The 20089-nt window shown below is 35.6% G+C and overlaps 2 protein-coding genes across 6 annotated transcripts; one reads left to right on the top strand and one right to left on the bottom strand.

Annotated features, from left to right (window-relative positions):
* On the top strand, window positions 1-7290 carry LOC117323390 (spermatogenesis-associated protein 17-like). 2 transcript variants are annotated; one of them, XM_033878581.1, is made up of 11 exons: window positions 1-127; window positions 624-713; window positions 1328-1409; window positions 1551-1601; window positions 2590-2693; window positions 3018-3173; window positions 3572-3722; window positions 3851-3999; window positions 4425-4554; window positions 5110-5147; window positions 6542-6639. In XM_033878581.1, exons 1-10 carry the CDS (start codon window positions 60-62, stop codon window positions 5137-5139), a joined length of 1011 nt encoding a protein of 336 aa, XP_033734472.1. In that variant the 5' UTR covers window positions 1-59; the 3' UTR covers window positions 5140-5147; window positions 6542-6639. The 2 variants fall into 2 exon arrangements, with proteins under 2 accessions (XP_033734472.1, XP_033734471.1); XM_033878580.1 differs by lacking the exon at window positions 5110-5147 and having other exon boundaries at window positions 6542-7290.
* A 1399-nt stretch (window positions 7291-8689) lies between these two features.
* Window positions 8690-19819, bottom strand: LOC117323389 (intraflagellar transport protein 43 homolog). Of its 4 annotated transcripts, XM_033878576.1 has the most exons (11): window positions 19741-19819; window positions 19014-19130; window positions 18481-18539; window positions 18107-18142; window positions 16041-16049; window positions 14121-14159; window positions 11036-11079; window positions 10542-10614; window positions 9939-10014; window positions 9447-9509; window positions 8690-9112 (listed from the first exon to the last, which is right to left on the bottom strand). In XM_033878576.1, the coding sequence occupies exons 1-11, from the start codon at window positions 19789-19791 to the stop codon at window positions 8999-9001; spliced, it is 681 nt and encodes a 226-aa protein (XP_033734467.1). In that variant the 5' UTR covers window positions 19792-19819; the 3' UTR covers window positions 8690-8998. The 4 variants fall into 4 exon arrangements, with proteins under 4 accessions (XP_033734467.1, XP_033734469.1, XP_033734468.1 ...); XM_033878578.1 differs by lacking the exon at window positions 14121-14159; XM_033878577.1 differs by lacking the exon at window positions 16041-16049.
* Window positions 19820-20089: the final 270 nt, after the last annotated feature.

Raw genomic sequence — 20089 nt, 5'->3', positions numbered from 1 at the left:
TTATAGGAAACAGCAGGAAAAGATTTTGTGACGTCACTCCTGACAACACAATATACAATATGGCGGCAATGGTGAGGCTCCATCGCCAAACCGACCAAATTGTCGAGGAGTCTTATCAACGGAAAAAGTAAGAGAACTCTGTTATCAATGTAACATTTATTTAAAACCAGATGATATTGTTTTCTATTTTGTAATGTCACTTAATACCACGTATGGCGTGTTTTGAACCCCCAAATTTCATGAAGTTGTACACTTTATTTTTCATGCCATCAACATGTTTTCACATCGTATCAATGATGTTTTACTGCTCTAAGTGTTATAAAGACTATTTAGAGCACATTTTACTTGGTTCTATTTAACATGATCCGATACATCGTCATTATATTGTACATGATATGTTGTGTACACATGCACATTGTACACCTGTATAATATAATTGTGTGTGTGTGTGTATGTAAATTGTATTACATTCTACTTTATAAATGGAATGGGTCGGTGTGGCATGTACATAGGTCTGTTACTCAGCTGACAGAGCATGTTTCTTTGGCTCAGGAGGTAGAGTCAGTGATCTGTGATGTTAACCTTAATTAACACTGATTAAAATTTTGTTTTTATTTACACAGTGAAGCTGAAAATCAACGTGAAAGGGAATTCATTGCTTCCCTGAAAATACAGGCATGGTTCAGAGGATCGAGAACAAGATCTTATATAACGTAGGTTTTATTCGTTTCATTGGTACAGTAATTAGTGATTTTGTATCGTACTTTAAATAATTGTATCGTCACAACATATTGATGAATTAAAAGAAATAAAATATTTTGAGGACAATAAGACTATACTTGATTTTCTCAAAGAAAGTCATGTGGAAATCATAAGTTGAGTCTGTCAATAAAAGTTTGCTGGAGGTGTTCAGTGTTCTTAATCAACATGCATTGATCAGATGCCTAGATCAATTAGTGGTTGCGTTAACTTGCTCCTTTTTATAAACTTTATCACTCTCCTCATTGCTACTCATATTTGTAATCACTGGGGATTGGCACACATTTCCAACCAACAGCCCATGATACATGGACTGTTTGTTTGGAAGTTGGTCTAAGTCATTATGTCTCTAACATGCATCTACAACATCTACTTTATTTTTGTGAATTTCCATTAAACTGAAATCATTTCAAGGATGATGAGATAGGTCAACCTTGTGAAATCTGACCCGGTCGTAATCTAAGTGTATAATATTTTTATCAGTGTATACATAAACTAGAGTTTCATATATGAGTTTGTATTGCTGATACAAATTAAAACAATATCACAATTTTTGTGTATTTTACAGGCATCTAAATCATAGTGCCAATATAATTCAAAAACGATGGCGAGGGTATCTTGGGCGTCGTTACTTCAGAATCCTGGTTAAGGTAAGTAAACTGTACTTTTACTTAATTTCAAGCATTTTCAAGATGGATATTCATAAACATCTTGACATAATCAAAATTAAATGACATAATATCATGAAGTGGTTAAATCATGGTCAATGACTTTCCGTGTTTTTATTTCAGAACAGCGTACTTATAATGAAGCTGAATCACTACAATGAGAAGGCAACAAAGGTAAGTTAGTACCTACTCTCACTGACTTTGTCCTCCTTCAGAAATTAATTGGTGATATCTACTGTAACAACATCTCAGTAACAATATCTGGTATATTTTTAAGTACAAGTATTATGGAACCATCCTGACCCTGCTACTCAAAACAAGGGGCTGCTGGGTCCCAGGTACTTACAACAACTCATACATTTACGCAATCTGAGGTACTGACATCACCCAAACCAACCTGTACTCAGTCCCAGGTACTCACAACACCCCATACCAACCTGTACTCAGTCCCAGGTACTCATAACAACCCATGCCAACCTGTACTCAGCCCCAGGTACTCACAACAACCCAAACCAACCTGTACTCAGTCCCAGGTACTGACATCACCCAAACCAACCTGTACTCAGTCCCAGGTACTCACAACACCCCATACCAACCTGTACTCAGCCCCAGGTACTCACAACAACCCAAACCAACCTGTACTCAGTCCCAGGTACTGACATCACCCAAACCAACCTGTACTCAGTCCCAGGTACTCACAACACCCCATACCAACCTGTACTCAGTCCCAGGTACTCATAACAACCCATGCCAACCTATACTCAGCCCCAGGTACTCACAACAACCCATACCAAACTGTACACAGTCCCAGGTACTCACACCAACCCATACCAACCTGTACGCAGTCCCAGATACTCACAACAACCCATACAACCTGTACGCAGTCCCAGGTACTCACAACAACCCATACCAACCTGTACACAGTCCCAGGTACTCACATCACCCAAACCAACCTGAACTCAGTCCTAGGTACTCACAACAACCCACGGATACTAACCTGTACGCAGTCCCAGATACTCACAACAACCCATACAACCTGTACGCAGTCCCAGGTACTCACAACAACCCATACTAACCTGTACTCAGTCCCAGGTACTCAAAACTCACCCATACCAACACGTACCAGGAACTCATAATTTACCAGTTTACTGTTCCTTTCCAGATTCAGAAGATGTGGCGAGGATATTATGTGAGGAAATATGTGTTTAACTACTTCAGCAGAAAGAGATATCTGGAAGCCCTACAAATCAAAAATGAGATTGTCAGGTAAAATCATCAGAGCTTCAAAATTTGATATCGTTAGTGAAACTTACCTGAACCCTAGAATTGTGGAATCCTAAGTAATCCAAAACAATGAAGTAATCCAAATACTAATGGAAATACCAAATGAGAACTATGTATTTAAAACTGTAGATATATTTCAATATCTTGTCTAATTGGACCCATGTATGACAGAATCTTCTATTTATTATCATAGAAGTTTAACTGTAAAATAGTTTTCCTAATGTATATAAAGATACACCAATGCCACATTTATTCTGTATCCACCATTTTTATGTGTGAGACACCTGTATTGTATGTTATTTTTAGGAGTGAGTTGGAGGAGTATGCTGAACAACAGGAGCAGATAGCACACAAGAAGATGGAGGAAGAGGAAGTCAAGCACAGGGAACACCAGGCACGCAAGTACCACTACCTGATCAGTACAGAGGTCATCCCTGGCATCTTCAACTCACCCTTCTTACCGTGAGTATTGTCTAGAGCTGTGGCAGCTGGGCTTGTTTTCACTGGTTTGGGATATGGGGCCTTTTTGCCATATTTTCTTAAGAAAGGTGCTGAATTAGGAGAGAAAATTTTCAATAGTAAACAACAAGTTTTGGAATTTCACTTTAAAATGATATACATGTACTTTCAAATGGAAATGAGGCCAATATTCTGCCCCAAAAATTCTTTTGAAAAAATACCTGTGTAATGTTAAGGATAGGCTTTGTTGAATGTCTGGTATGTATACCACCTGGTAGTATATTAAGCTAAAGCAAGTCTTTGATTTTGAAATAAGTTAAAAAGATCCCTGTGGTTGCTTATTTTTTGCGCTAATACCTGAAGATATGGATTTTTTACTACATTTTGTGTACTATGAACAGGTATCCTTCAGAAAAAGAATACATCTTGAGGAGTGTTAAACCTTTAGTACACAAAAAGAAACGACCTGATCAGGACCCGTATGATCCAGTGTGCCGAAGTTACGATCTCCCGAAACCAAAGCAGTTACCTCCCCTCTCACAAAAACCACAGGTATGTATTACACTAACTAAGAAGTAACATTTTTTCCCAGAATCAACATTATATTAAATTGTCTAAAGATTGTGTGTTTTTTCCTTACTTTACCATGATTAATTTCTTGCTGGATTTTTTTTCTGTAGGGACCATTCCGAGACCCTGTCGATGTACAGAAGCAACGCTACAAGCCATTCCAGCAGACGTTGCGTGTATCAACATCATTTACCGCCCTGGAGGAGGCCAGACAGGCCATGAAGGCAGAGGAGTGGGTTACCCGACTCAACGACAACATGTATGTAGCCATAAAAAGCTGTACATAATGTGTTGCATTAATTATGTCTGGCATTGATGTTCATCAACATATTAACTTACATAAGAGGACCAACAGGTTAAGAGACAAAATAATCATTCAACCCTTCTGGATTAGAAAAGTGGAGCTCAACACTCAGGATGAGATTCTTAAGCATTATGTACCAAACTCTCAACAAGCCTCATGTTTGACAACTTAAGGATCTTCCCCTTCTGACCAAGATACCCCTGTTTCACTTCTAATACTGAACAAAGTAACATAGTATCTCTATAAAATAAAACACCCAGTTTCCACACCCCAATAAAATGAAGCATAATTTGATGAAATGTATCAGTAAATATGATGTAATTTGATAAGTAACAGTGGTTTCATAACTGATCTGGTTTGTATTTTTTTCCTCCTATCAGATTTGTGCCGTTCTCTAAAAAGGATCAGAAATACGAGCCAATGCTGCACACAACATCACAATACGGACATCTGCCCTTTGGCACCCATTTCTACCGTGAGGAATTCCTGGACAAACATGTCGTTTCACAGGTAATGAGTTTGACACAAATTGTTTGATTTCATTTGAATAGTCTGTATTAGTTTTCATCACTCATAAATCATGTAGCATCGATCAATTTGTATTTAATTCTGAATTACATTAACTCTTAAATATATTATAGTTCAAACAAACAGCCTAAGAGAAGGATTTACAATAGCATTTATTTTCAATTGGAAAAATTTTAGTTAAAAATAGATTTTTTGTTATGATTTTATTACTTTCTTAAAAGAGTAATATGAAAATATAGACTTGTGATTGTATTTCATTTCAGTGAATCGAAATTTGTTGAATTTTAAAAAGTCGTTATTTCATTGTAAGACTGGGTTTATGCATCTTCCTAGCACTATACTATATTTGTTTTTGACTTAAACATAATGTTGTAGAACTCAGTATACTAGATTCAGTTGAAAAATAAAATCAATAACTACAGGTAAAATAGGATTGTAAACATTGTGAATAATATAGATTTACCATGTACATATTAATATACATGTACCTGTATTTTCTTAATATGCATGCCTCCAAAAATGTAACCTGATTTTCAGACACCGCCAGAAATGATGGAGATACAATGAAAGAAAAGGCAAATATTTATATTGGTTTTACAGTGGTAAATGGTGAACTCTATTGTTTAGTGAATTGAATGGCTATACATGTTAAGGTGTTATTGTAACTTGTCTCAGTCAAAAGTCGGGCAAAATGTTGCAGTTTTAATTTATCTAATTATACTGTATATTGACAGATTCTCTCAGACAAAATCTGATAGAATGACGACTCTCAGTTTTGGACTCTAGCATCACTGACTAGTCCTAGAAGAATGAAGCGCTGTACGATACAGTTTTGATAATCATTTTTGGCATATAATAAAACTATTACAAATTTCATATTTAAATTTTCAAATCACTTGTTTCTTTTGTCCAATCATTCATAAAATATTTTTTAATTATTTATGAGCAAAATGGCATAGAAAAAAATGCAACAATTTGTCAGTCTTTTATTTATAAGTCACATGCATGGCTGTCGTGCCATATTAGTGTCGATGTCCACTGTTGGCTGCCTGTAGGTTTATTTTACAGATGTGGTGGTATATTGTTTGCACAGTGTGGCTGTGCATGATGACAATACTTTTGTTCTACGCTGCAGTACATATGTTGATGACGTCTGTGTACATATATATATGTATGTTGGTGTTATACATGGTGTAACAGAGCTGTATGTTTTATGTGGCTGGAGCTTGAGTTTGTGTTTTTAACAGTGTGGACAATAATTGGTGAAGGGAACCATATTGATGTGTTCTGTAGTTTATTATAGTCTTTTAAAAGATATATTATTTATCAAGCGACACAAAGATGTATAAGACTATGTGTAAATATTTATGACCAATCAAAATTGATATCAGGCATGGCTGCAGTCAAGGACACCATAATTCCAATAATAACACTACAGTCACAGTCACAGTACCGATATGTCCCTGAATTAAATATAACCATCATCAATGTTATAATGTGTGGGGAAAGATCAAATGACTCATTCTTGTAGAACTCATGTTTGCAATTTTGAAAGGATTTGATATAAATATCAAAACATTTTCACCAAAATTACACATATCATGGTGATGTTGCGTGCCTTTTTCATGCATAAGTCAAATAGTTTAGTCAGCAAAAAAATAATTTCCTCTATTATCAAAATTACCCAAAGAAATAACCTTTGGAGTCATTTGGATCTTTATTTTTGCATACACCTCATCACTGCATGAATGATCTCTCTCGCACCACTACATGACCTTTATATCAAGGGGTTCTGTGGTATGCCAAATAAGGCAGTATAGCTATACTGTAGATACATACAGTTCTCCTTACATAGAATATAACACATTGTAAAAGAAATCTATAATTATATAGAGAGGTATGTATCATAACAGCTCAGAGTTAGTAACTATCAACAGAGAATATTGACGTTGACTGTTCTCTTTTTCAGCCTTTCAAGATCCTGGTCCCACCCATTCCCATATTTGACAAACTCAACGACACCTACTCGCAAGGACAGGTGTGACCACTGGAAAATGCTCGTTTGGATTAGGGACACCAAACTGGACATACTAGTATGATGACCATAGCCGAGATCACTCTTTAAGCTAAACTTACAACAGTAATTGGAATACTTACAAAATTTCACAATCAGTATTGTTCTGAGGGTCATACTACACTGAGGAAACATCTAGTGTTGTGATGCGTCTTTCGACCACATGGTGGCTTGTTAGAATATACATACACTTTAAGTCTTGAAGGTTGGAAGGCAGGCTTTTCAATTATGACTAAGCCATCTCAGACTGAAGGCAAACACAGGCACACAAAGTTGTATGAAATTATGTTCTCTGGAAAAGGACACATTTCAATGTATATTTCTGGTAACCATAGTTGATTGTGTTGACTTAAGGATTTGTATTTTAAATGGACACTTAGATGAAAAAAACATTAACAGTGATTGATTTAGGTAACATTTCTTTTAACTGAAGCATTTTCACTAGAATATGCTGCTTCACCTTTAACTTCTTTCAGATCCGTCCAGATTGTAAGGGATAGAATGTAACATTGCTAAAATGTTTAATGTTTGTTTACTGGCTGTGAAACTTTATTGTAAATACATGATTTATAATGTAATTGTACAAAATGTCTGCCAGTATGGTAATTGTGTATAACTTGTGTAATAAAATAATGAAAAACCTTTGGTTGACATTTGTTGTTGTTACAACGAACTTGGTAAACCACAGACAATAAGACACTCTTTAAAGACGAAAAGGTCCAAAGTATTTTCCAACATAGACAAGATTGTTTATAGATGACAAGGTAAGATTTATAGATGGCAAGGTCAAAGACACAATTTATGGATGTCAAGGTCAAAGACACAACTTATAGATGGCAAGGTCATTGACACAATTCATAGATAACAAGGTCAAGGACACACATTTATGTATGGCAAAATCAGACAATTTATAGATGTCAAGGTTAAAGATACAATTTCTGAATGGCAAGGTCAAAGATGCAATTCATAGATAACAAGGTCAAATATACAATTTATAGATGACAAGATCAAAGACAATTTATAGATGTCAAGGTTAAAGACACAATTTATGAATGGCAAGGTCAAAGATGCAATTCATAGATAGCAAGGTCAAGGACAAAATTTACAAATGGAAAGGTCAAAGACAATTTATAGATGGTAAATCAAAGATTCAATTTATAGATGGCAAGGTCAAGGATATATGATTTATAAATGACAAGATCAAAGATAATTTATATATGACAGGGTCAAAGATGCAATCTATAGATGGCAAAGTCAATAAATTACAAGCATAGACAAGACACAATACCACAGAAATGTGACTTAGATTTAGGGCAGAAGTACTATCTCTTAAAATAAAATTTCTGAGTTAGTACAAGATCAAATTATTACTACAATGCGTAGGCAACATACAACCTTTGTAGCAGAGGTACTAAACATCATAAAAACTTGATGCTTTCAGATAATGTAACTTTTAATGCATCATATCAATTCCCACCATGCAGATGGATAATGAAAACAGTCTAGATGAATATGATTGTTTTATGATTCTACATTCCGCTATAAGGCTATATATGGCACTTTGTTGAATTATACCTGATTTTGTCAAGTGAAATTTTCATAAAAAGTTTAGCTGGGGCATTTGAATATGATTAAAATTAGTTTTTGTAAACCACCAAGGAACTAAAGCACTGAGGTTTGTTTTATTGAACGTCCTATTAACAGCCAGGGTCATTTAAGGACGTGCAAGGTTTTGGAGGTGGAGGAAAGCCAGAGTACCCAGAGAAAAAACACTGGCCTACGGTCAGTACCTGGCAACTGTCCCACAGTAGGTTTTGAACTCACAACCCAGAGTTAGAGGGCTAGTGATAAAGTGTCGGGACACCTTAACCACTCGGCTACCGTGGCCCCTGAGCACTGAGGAGATCCAAGTACTTGTTTGATAAACCATTGAACAAATCTAGAATCTACATTTTTCATTATTGTTTCCATATTACATGTATTATATACTGAAAATGTACTAATGTAGTAATGTTTACATTATCAATAACACAGTCAACCATATGTTTTTTTATTCTTTATTCAAAATGACTCTCCACATTTCATACATAATACATACTCTCACCTTCACATAAATACATACACACTAAAAGTAGGACAGACATTAATTATGTGACTAATTATATCTTTAACGAGAATTTGAATTAAAATTATACCATCATATATCAAGAGAGCACTCTTAAACAGTACACAACGTTGATATGTACACAAAGTGTGGACGGATTACTCATTATAATCAGTATTCTGAAGTCCGGCAGTTTTCAACAGAGTGCTCTATCTGGAACTTGGATAAAGTTTTAATTCCAAAACTCCTTATAAAGCCTGTTGTTGTTCTGACGCTTCTGGTTCCTCCGTGTTTTCCATCTGTGAGAGGATTTCCGACGTGACTTCTGTGAATAATCGGTCCCAATCCCATGGCTTATCGTCCTGTTGACACAACAGTTAATAAATGCCAATTACGATTCTACAAAATATTTTTGTCCACTAGTCATCCTCGTTTCTGTAACATGCTACATATATGTATATCTATCATTTAAAAAAAAAAACTAAAAAAAACTTTGTGGTCTGTCAGTAGAAAAGTATCAATGACAAAAATACTTCAAATCTGAAGTCAAAGGGTTGAACTATATATATGCTTTAAAAATATTTCATGCATTACCTAAACTTTCCAAATACACAACTGCACACAGCATAACAGACAAATGTTTATGTCTCCCCCACAGTTCAAAGTCCACATTACATATAACCAAGAGGACCTTACCTCGATTAAGTCAGCCTCTGTTGATAAGGACTTGGTCAGTAATTTCAAGTCAATCTCGTTATCCTGTAAATACATGAAATTTCTTCAATTTACCTTACTTCATATTAGTATAAAAATATTTAAATGTAATCAAATATCTTACAACATACATCAATCAATATTTCAACAATCACAAGGGAACACAGCTGTTAAGTGATATTTTATTCTTTATTCAACATCATCAATAAAATTATGTACATATCTTTTTAGCAAAATGTATGTCCATAATCACTGCAATTAAACATTCTGTCTTAAAAATACTCTTCCTACTTCTATAGCACTTGTAGAAATGATGTCAGCTTTCTCAAATAGAACCCTTATCTCTCATCACACCAATTGAAGCTCAAATAATACATGTTAGAAGTTCATGTCACATTTTGGCAGTTCATGTGTATTCTTCAATTTTCGGTATAAATTATTTAAAGAGTTGTATCCTTGTTATAAGAATCTTACCAGTGTTAGAAAGGCAGCCTGTCTGAGGAGATCGTTGTCTAATTCTCGGTAAGTAGCGACTCTATTCACAGCAACACTGTAACAAAATATGGCCTTTAATACCGTATGTTTTCTTGCCTCGTTTTTTTTTCAAATTAACACACAGTGAAATTTGTCTGTTCTGGCTCACCAACAGACACAAGCAATGTCATTCCGATACCTTGACAAATCTCATCTTACACTCATTTCTAATCAAACCTACAAAATGAAATCTCTGTATTCAAACATTTTATCAACTGAATTCAAAATGTGATTGGGCTAATTATGGTTTAACAACAATTTTAAAATGCTGATAAAATCATTTCTTGTAAATCTAACTCGACAAAATTTCATAAAACTACAACACTTGTAAGTCTCCACCTACCTACCTATTTCAGGGAATATCTCAACACAGATTTTGAAGTAAAGGAGAAATGAAACTTTCACTAAGCAAGTGATTAAGCTAATCACATTTAGAACAACTGGGCCCAGGTGTCAGATTGTATATCATGGATCTCTAAAATGGCATACATTGAACGTTACTGGTAAGAAGACTGATTATATGGTTGATAAGTAAGATCATACTTAGGAGCTACTGCAATGGAGGAAGTTATGTCATCGTCCTGTTGGTCCTCTAGGTCAGGAATCACGGGGATTTCTGTAACATATCACATTATCTGTCAAAATACTGAACTTTCTGCAGTGTTTAGATTATAATGCAGGGTTTTTTCTGAGGGCTTTTTGGGCCTCATTCTCAATTGAAATCATTACATATTTAAGCCAAATTCCAAAAATTTGCAGTTTACTCATGGAAAAATCTTTCCCAATTTACCAATTTTCTTCCTGAAATGAGACAAAAAGACCCCATCCCAAACCAGTGAGAAAAAGCCCTATTATGTTTCTAACATTTCTTTTTTTTAATTCTTACTCGAGAAATTTTTGATTACTACATACATGGACCTGTCTGTTTTATAAAATTTCATAAAACATGGTGTACATAAGCAAAAGACAATTCCTAAACTGAGTTAGTATAAATACAATTATAAATTGCATTGAAGTAGTACAAATGTATACCATACCATTATCAGAATCATTGTCTGGACTTTTGGGACGTAGTCGTTCACTGTAAACACAAGAGTACTAAATGTTAGCTCAGAGGAAGTAAATTATCAGATACATAGATCCATTTCAATAATAACACATAAAACTGGATGCAGGATATGATATACACTTACATATTCAGACTAACAGCCTTTTTTTAAAATCCATTTCCATGGCCTAATTTCTATATTAGATACACATAATAGTCACTTGGCCAGAAATGAAACCTATTACTCCTTGGTGTTGAACGTGAGGAATCATACCCCAAAATGGGTGCAACTTTTCTCAGGAATGTTACACTATCATGATATGTCTTTTTTTTTATTCATGGCAGATCCAACCCAATCACCAACCCACCTGATTAGCTCTTAAATCCATTTTTTGCTCGTACAATGAGTATTATCTGGTTTCTTAACAGTGTACTATATTGTATACTTAATTAGGTAAGAATATGTAAAATGCACCTGAAATGAAAAAGCTTTCCCTTCAAGTCAAAAATTTGATATCTTTCACACCAAGCATGTCTCGTGAATCTTTCCATTGGATATAAGGTATGTATAGCGAAGGAAATTCAAATTCTTATAACGAAATATTGATGAAAACCTGAGAGTTTGGATTGCCTTGTCTATATCTCATTCCCAGAGGTAGAATTATTTCTTACCTATCATTTTGATAAAAGCAAAACAATCAAACAAACAAAAATAAAATACATGTACACAATTTGTTTTTAAAAAGCACAAGGAAAAATAGTCAAAGCCAAAGTAATGGAAGTTGTTCAACCTTTGGCTATTGTGATGTCACAAAACTAACAACTGTATATATGATATACCCACAAGTACGATAGAATTTTCCAGCACATGTGAACATGCGCATATATAACCCAGTCTTGACAGTATAAGAGTATTGTCTACCTATGATTTCCTCTATTGACAAAAATCCAATTACTTCATTTTATTAACCACATTTTGACTCATTAACATATTTTCAACAAATTATAATTGCAGATTACAAATATGCATGAGAGTGTAAGCTATATCAAGTATACAGTACATACAATAACATAAATGAAAAGATCAAAATACGAAATCCAAATAATTTTACACTGTCTTACATCACATGGCTTGTTGAATATATAGATAAACCAGCGCTGTTTTAGTATTCTAAAGTATTACATATTTAGTTTATAATGACTGCATCAAGAAATTTCTACCATCATATTTTCAAAGATCTGTATTGAACCAGCCTTTCAAAGGAGTAATTTATTGTTGCTAACTGCAGTATATAAATTACAACCCCTCGTCAATTTCTGAAACAGACATCATCAGCAAAGCCATTGCTAATTGCTACAACACACATTAGAAACACTGGGAATATTATTTGTGACGGGATGAAACCTTTTGATTATTGTTAAATGATGTGAAAATCTGCTGTAAAACTAGCACGTTTGGTCCTTCCAAAAACATTCTATAAAACTAGGTCACATTCTAGGGGATATGGTGTCTTACTACAGCAATGCCTTTTTTTCCTTTACCTGCAGAGAAGGAAGCACAAACACATTGTCTATGAGTTGACGAGATCAGAAATAATTTATGCAGACACCATTCAGGAACTAGGCTAGTACTATATAAGCATCGGATGCAAATATGTCATGAAAAAAAAATTCTAATTCATTTATACAATATTTGACCAACACCATAGAAATGAATGAAAAATTTTAAAATACAATCATGGGTGTTTCCTTTCCTATAAATACGTGATTTGTGACATTTTCCCTAATACCCTGTGTGTTTGAATTGTTATATTCTATTTCAACCATTTTCTCATAACTAGAGGTCAGTTTTGATTTTAATTTAGATATTTTGATTTCATTTACTTTCCCCTAGACTTAGGCGTAGCATTAAACCCCCAACACCAACATCTGATTAAAATTATATATCTTGTTCCATATTCATTCATCTACTTCTTCAGTCATGAAAATATAATACAGTCTTAGCTGCTTGATTTGTCGTTTCAATGACTTTTTATAATTTGCATATGATACAAATTATTGACCAATCAAATTTGATCTTCTCTTTGATGTTTGGAATATTTAAACCAAAATGTATTCAAAATATCTCATCATTACTCCACCAATTCCTGCATTGATAAGTGTCTTAATTCTAAAGCTTTTTGTCACATCTTTCAGTCACAACTTTAACACAGTGAATTTTAAAATAAAATTTCTGTTGCTGTCAATATTAGCAGTATAATTGCCAAAACAACATATTGGCTCAAGCTTTAACAGCATTCATTCAAAACCCTCTTGAGCAATTTAATGTTATTTGATGTGAACATTTTGAGTTCTACCGTCCGGATCCTCGTGGCAGTGAAATTTGATTGGTTGATGTTGATTGTTTGGTTTGTTTTGTTTAACGTCCTATTAACAGCCAGGGTCATTTAAGGACGTGCCAGGTTTTGGAGGTGGAGGAAAGTCGGAGTACCCTGAGGAAAACCACCGGCCTACCGTCAGTACCTGGCAACTGTCCCACAGTAGGTTTCGAACTCGCAACCCAGAGGTGGAGGGCTAGTGATAAAGTGTCGGGACACTTTAACCACTCGGCCACCGCGGCCCCAAATTTGGTGAACAACTGACCATAGGTCCATCAGACACTTCTGTATAACAAAATGAAACCCCAAGCAAAAATTTGAAATATGATTTCAATCAGACTTCCCTAACTGGTATTTGATAAAAAATATTTTTCCTTATTCATATACCCATATGTCATTCTACTAAACAATTCAAATATATACATATAAGAATACTGCATTAAAGAACAATAAAATAAAATTCACTAATTGTGTAGTTAAAGTGAACAAAGACATTAGTTAACCCACACTTAGTATATCTGTGGAGACCTGTCACCACATATAGTGTCGGCAATATGCCACCACATGTGGTACCTCCAGACGTAAGTGTGTTAAGATAAGGGGCAGTGATGGCTGGTGCAAACATGTACACAAAATACACAAACACCACGGAATAATGCACTACAGCTAGTGGACCGGTGCAGATGAAAGCTTTACCCAAATTCATCATCAATTCCAAACAGTACATCCTGTTCACTGGCACAAAAAAAGTAGAAATCAAAATAACATGCAATTATAACTGTGATTTATGTTCATATGGTACATATCAGTGAAAATGGTAATAATATAACCACACAGGGTTCAAAAACATGCTTTCAAAATATTGTCATTTTCTGTGATCAAAGCATTTGCACCATATGAAATACACTACTGGTATTCAAATACACAAAGTATGACAGGTAAGAGTTGTTGGTTGGTATATGGTACATACTTATATTGGAACATATATGGGCTGACTTTGTTTCTCTTGTAAAAATATATACATCATGCCTGTCTCGTGTGTGTTATATAGCATAAGTATGATTAACAGAGATAGGAAAATACAAAATAACCCTAGATGTTGACATAGCGAGGCACTTCTAACAATAATATATAATCAAAATTTAAAGTTCAATATCACTCTGTATGACTCTGTATGAACATACAGAGTTAAATTGAACATTGAATTTTAATTAAGATTGTTTTAACCTGAATATCAATCTCAAGAGACACACAAACTTGTCAGATGACAAGGACAATGACAGACAAATGAGAACGTGTACAAGGACAATGACAGACAAATGAGAATGTCACACAGACATTGTGAGACAGTAACACGGACACACAGAATAGGAAGTGGTTAAACTAGACAGAGGAAGTAGAGGGGCACACAGGGCAACTAGAGGAGGCACAGTAAGGGGACACACAGGGTAACTAGAGGAGGCACAGTAAGGGGACACACAGGGTAACTAGATGAGGCACAGTAAGGGAGCTCACACAGGACAACTAGAGGAGGCACAGTAAGGGGACACACAGGGTAACTAGAGGAGGTACAGTAAGGGGACACACAGGGTAACTAGAGGAGGCACAGTAAGGGGACACACAGGGTAACTAGAGGAGGCACAGTAAGGGGACACACAGGGTAACTAGAGGAGGCACAGTAAGGGGACACACAGGGTAACTAGAGGAGGCACAGTAAGGGGACACACAGGGTAACTAGAGGAGGCACAGTAAGGGGACACACAGGACAACTAGAGGAGGCACAGTAAGGGGGCACACAGGACAACTAGAGGAGGCACAGTAAGGGGACACACAGGACAACTAGAGGAGGCACAGTAAGGGGACACACGGGGTAACTAGATGAGGCACAGTAAGGGGACACACAGGACAAGTAGAGGAGGCACAGTAAGGGGACACACAGGGTAACTAGATGAGGCACAGTAAGGGGACACACAGGGTAACTAGAGGAGGCACAGTAAGGGGACACACAGGACAACTAGAGGAGGCACAGTAAGGGGACACACATGTACAGGACAACTAGAGGAGGCACAGTAAGGGGACACACAGGACAAGTAGAGGAGGCACAGTAAGGGGACACACGGGACAACTAGAGGAGGCACAGTAAGGGGACACACAGGGTAACTAGAGGAGGCACAGTAAGGGGACACACAGGGAAACTAGAGGAGGCACAGTAAGGGGACACACAGGACAACTAGAGGAGGTACAGTAAGGGGACACACAGGGAAACTAGAGGAGGCACAGTAAGGAGACACACAGGACAACTAGAGGAGGTACAGTAAGGGGACACACAGGGTAACTAGAGGAGGCACAGTAAGGGGACACACAGGGAATGGAGACGAAGCACAACAAGGAGCACACACAGGACACCCTAGGAATCATGAAGAAATCTATTTGAAAACCTAACCAAGTGGATTAAGCAGGGCATGAGGATTGTGTTTGAGCTTAAGCTTGTGATCCATGCTATTGGATGTGCTATCACTAGCAATTATGGGATGTTTAGAGGGGGCTATAAGCTGGATACAGATGTTTCTCTCTGCTGACCAGTCTTATGACTGGGGTATATAACATGCGGCTTACTTTTGCTTGCTGGAACAAAAATGTGAAGGACAAGAAATATCCTGTTAGTTAAATATGTTTTCCATGTTTTTATCATACATTTATTCCTTGTGTTTCAAATTATTGCTAAATATATGTTATAATTGCTTAACTAATAAAATGATATACATTTCAATTATTATGTGCATTCACACAAAAAGGTAAATAATTTATAACATAAGTGACTAGTATGAAACACATCTATGAATTGTATCAAGCTTAAGTTTGATTAGAGCGTATATAATTACTGTTGAACTCACAGCAGGCAATACTTGGTCAGAATTATATGTTAGCGTAATGCACTGAATCAAGAGTTTATCATCCAAAATTAACCTCTCAATGTCCTTCTAACTTTCTCAAACAGAAAATAATACCTTGTTAGGTCTCGTACTTAAAACATATTGAGTACATAGTAATTTAAGGATGGTAAAATGAGGGTTATTATGAGGACATAAAATCCTATTTAATATACATGCAAATGTCTATCAATGCTAGACTTACATGTCCAAATGTGATCACTATGACATTCCGACAAACATTTGAAATATCTAAGCTACGTCAATGAATACATGCATGTGATCAATTAAATATAGATATGCTAGCAACCTCTTCATATCAACTTACCTATGTTATACATAACCTAATACATATGCAACAGGAGAGGGAATATGCAACAGCTAGACAGGGACTCGAACCCAGGACCTCCGAACTCTAAATGGACGCTCTAACCATTTGAGTTACCTGGCCACTGGCGTTCAGCCAAGTCCAGTTCCTGATGCATTCCTCCCTCCTTCGACCCCAATGACACACACGAGACCCTATACCATCTCTGTGGGTATTTAGTTTGATACCGAAAGTAACAGAAGAGGAAAAATGCAACAACCAGACGGGGACTAGAATCTGGGACCATTTGAGCTAGCTGGCCACCGGTGTCAAGCTCTGTCCAGTTCCACTACATTCCTACCTCTTTCAGCCGAAGTCTTTGACCCGAAACCTCACATGAGACCCTATACAACTTCTGTAGGTATTTAATTGGGCACCAAATGCAACGAGCAGACCAGGATTCGAACCTGGGACTTTCTGTTCTAATCATTTGAGCAACCTGGCCAATGGCATTCTACCCTAGTCCAGTTCGGCTACACATACTTATTTATCACACTATAAAACCCTTAATAAATAATCAAATATTGAGGATATCTCACTCGTAAAGACTGAACTCCTGTTTACGATGTGGCTACTATTTACAACATTTCTCTTAAGCTTCTATGAATATATAACAGCACTTGAGAAGTCAGACTTTGTGTTGAACATACAGTCTTCACTTTTAAGTAAAATAAACCTGGCTTAAAGCAAAGTTCTAATAATTCAGAATAAATCAAGCAATTGGGAAATACTTTGTCATTTGTTAGTTCAATTGAATAATACCTTTTGAAATTAATTTCAAATCAATTTTTTCTGTCGAATCATTCAAATCCTGATTATACTCAGACACAAGATGAAATATCATACCAAAATCTTTCTATCATGCCATAATAAAACCAATTATTTTTATATAAATTTTGTTATAGAAAGTTATTAATAGGTAGAAGACAATGAAAGCATACAGGGATATCCACAACACTGTACAACAAAGAAGACGTCCTTCCTCTATGTCAACCTTTTAAATTTTTTAACATCATCCCCTCCCTACCTATTAAACTGTCAATTTATACACCTGAGCTAAATCCTCTATATTGCATATGTACTAATAAATCTCCAAGACCCCTGTTAAGAGTTCAAAACACAAACCACCACAACAAACATCACAACACATGTCAATAACGATCTGCGAACTAAGTGTAAGGTCAAACCTTGTAATACAACATAACTATTACAACACCTTTCCTACAAACTACAACAGTAAGTTTTGATGACCTACCATTAACTAGTGACATAGTGTACTTAAATCAGCACAACGGTCATAACCAGTTTCATAGCCCGGTACGATGTGTGAATGGCCGTTGGTCATTTATCAACTTACTATACGTTCAAAAAATGTCCATACTTACTCTTCAAACTGTTCAAATCCTTCTCCCAGTTTTCGGCTGAAATTAAGATTTTTAAACTAAATCATTTTGAACTTTTCAAACACCAATAAAATAGTTATCTGGAACATATCAAAAGACCAACTATGGCAGTGTGCTTGACAAAATTACCACACGTTAAATTTTGTTAAGATATATGTAAAACCGGTCAATTATTCTATTTATATGTATGATAAAAAAAGATTTATTGAGATTTTCTAAGATTAACTTCAGGTGTGTTTAGTAAAAGCTTGCACTAAGAATATATATATGTGTAAATAACGTGTACAATTTTGTATGTTTCTGCACACATGAATGAAACTGGAGCAATCATTATAAGTTCCCCAATAAAGAAATACCTTTTCCTTGGAGCATCTTCTCCCCAGCCTGATATTCTTGAAGGCTTCGGAGGACCATCCTAGAAAAAGGAGACAATATCCCAGGTTATTTACAACAGTAACATACAAACTGAGGAGTTGACAGTACTGTTTCTAGAATCAATCTCAAAGGGGAAAGATTGTTGATTATTGATTACAAAAAACAAAACAAAATAAGAAAAAAGAACACTCCTGCTGAATGTAAACATATGCTAACAAGGGCAACAAATGATGGTAATGTGATGTCCTGTTCCTTCATTACAAATCAACATCATGTAGAATGTATTTCTTCTGTGGATTGTTTACTTATGAAAAATTACCTAAAAAGCTATAAACATTTAAAAATATTATAGTGTACAGTATCACAACACAAATTTATTGGACTGTAAATTGCATAACTGTCCAGACTTCCACGCTGAGTCATGACAATGATCACAGATAAAATATCATATCTTTGTTTATTGCATTAAACCTGACTAAGTCCACAATGTAAGTGTCAGATGCCTTATGTTTACCATATCCTCTGGAGACTTCTTGGTCGGTTTTGTCGACCTTGGTGATTCATCCTCAAATGTTGGTGCATCTGGTGGTGTCACACCTTTAGCCTGAGCTCGGCGTCCTTGCTTCGCACTCTGACATATATCAACAAATTGATACACATAGATCTAGGGTACAGGTTATAATTGTCAGAATATTGAAGACACTATCAAATAAAGTTTGTTTAATATTTCAACATTATGATACAAATGTACAACATTAACTACATGAAAAACCTACATTATACGTTTATACAACTGTCTGCAGACACACATACAATTTTAATAGTTATTGCAGCTCGATCCCAATACCAGAGTTTTACATTTTTGTAGAAAGATGTCTGATGTGAGTGGCACAGCAATTTGCTGGTAGCAGTGTCAAACGATTCTTGTGTAAATCAGCTGTATATTCATTAGATCTGCTAGGCATCAGACCAAGTTTTTTTTCCAAATCAAAATCGAACGTAGATATATGTTAAGAGAACAATATTTAACTTGGCAGTGCATATACAGCGCAATTTGCAGAAACTTCCTTTGCTCTCTGTTGGTTGTCAATATAAACAATCCTAGCCACAGACTATATATAATAAGCAGACAACTAAATATAAAAGGAGTATATGTCCCTATATTGATCTCATCAATATTCTATGCAATTTTACGTTTATTTACATAGTTAATCTGTCTAGAAAAGCGTAAACATTCCTACCCTAGAAGCTTTTGAAGCTGTAGTAGACTCGAAACCCAAATCGTCATCCATCTTGGAATGTGTGCAAGGGAAATAACTCGTAAATACTATAAATTATAAAATTAAAACCATATCCGGAATATGTAATTGTGTTCCGGAATTCCTAACGAGTTTTGCGAGCTTGTCACAATTTTGTGACACTTGTGTGGATTGTACAGTGATAATTCCTTTTATATTGAAAAATAAAGAGATATAACTGAAACAAGAAATATCTTTAAAAAAAGATAAACGGCATAGTTTAAATGCTGGTGTTTATAATATAAAACTCCTGGTGAAATAAATGAACGAACTAATGTGTTTCAGCATAGAT

The sequence above is a fragment of the Pecten maximus genome, chromosome 3 (genome assembly GCF_902652985.1).
Source record: "Pecten maximus chromosome 3, xPecMax1.1, whole genome shotgun sequence".
Taxonomy (NCBI): Eukaryota; Metazoa; Mollusca; class Bivalvia; order Pectinida; family Pectinidae; genus Pecten; species Pecten maximus.
This window is presented reverse-complemented; position numbering and strand designations above follow the sequence as displayed.

Excerpts from the sequence above, each read along its gene's own strand:
- LOC117323390 (XM_033878580.1), top strand. The coding sequence starts at position 60 with ATGGCGGCAATGGTGAGGCTCCATCGCCAAACCGACCAAATTGTCGAG. Across the intron at positions 128-623 it reads GAGTCTTATCAACGGAAAAA|TGAAGCTGAAAATCAACGTG; the intron begins GTAAGAGAACTC and ends TTATTTACACAG. Across the intron at positions 4,555-6,541 it reads ACAAACATGTCGTTTCACAG|CCTTTCAAGATCCTGGTCCC; the intron begins GTAATGAGTTTG and ends TCTCTTTTTCAG.
- LOC117323389 (XM_033878576.1), bottom strand. The coding sequence starts at position 19,791 with ATGGATGACGATTTGGGTTTCGAGTCTACTACAGCTTCAAAAGCTTCT. Across the intron at positions 11,080-14,120 it reads GGAATTGATGATGAATTTGG|TGAACGACTACGTCCCAAAA; the intron begins GTAAAGCTTTCA and ends TTGTGTTTACAG. Across the intron at positions 9,510-9,938 it reads AGGCTGCCTTTCTAACACTG|GATAACGAGATTGACTTGAA; the intron begins GTAAGATTCTTA and ends ATGTATTTACAG.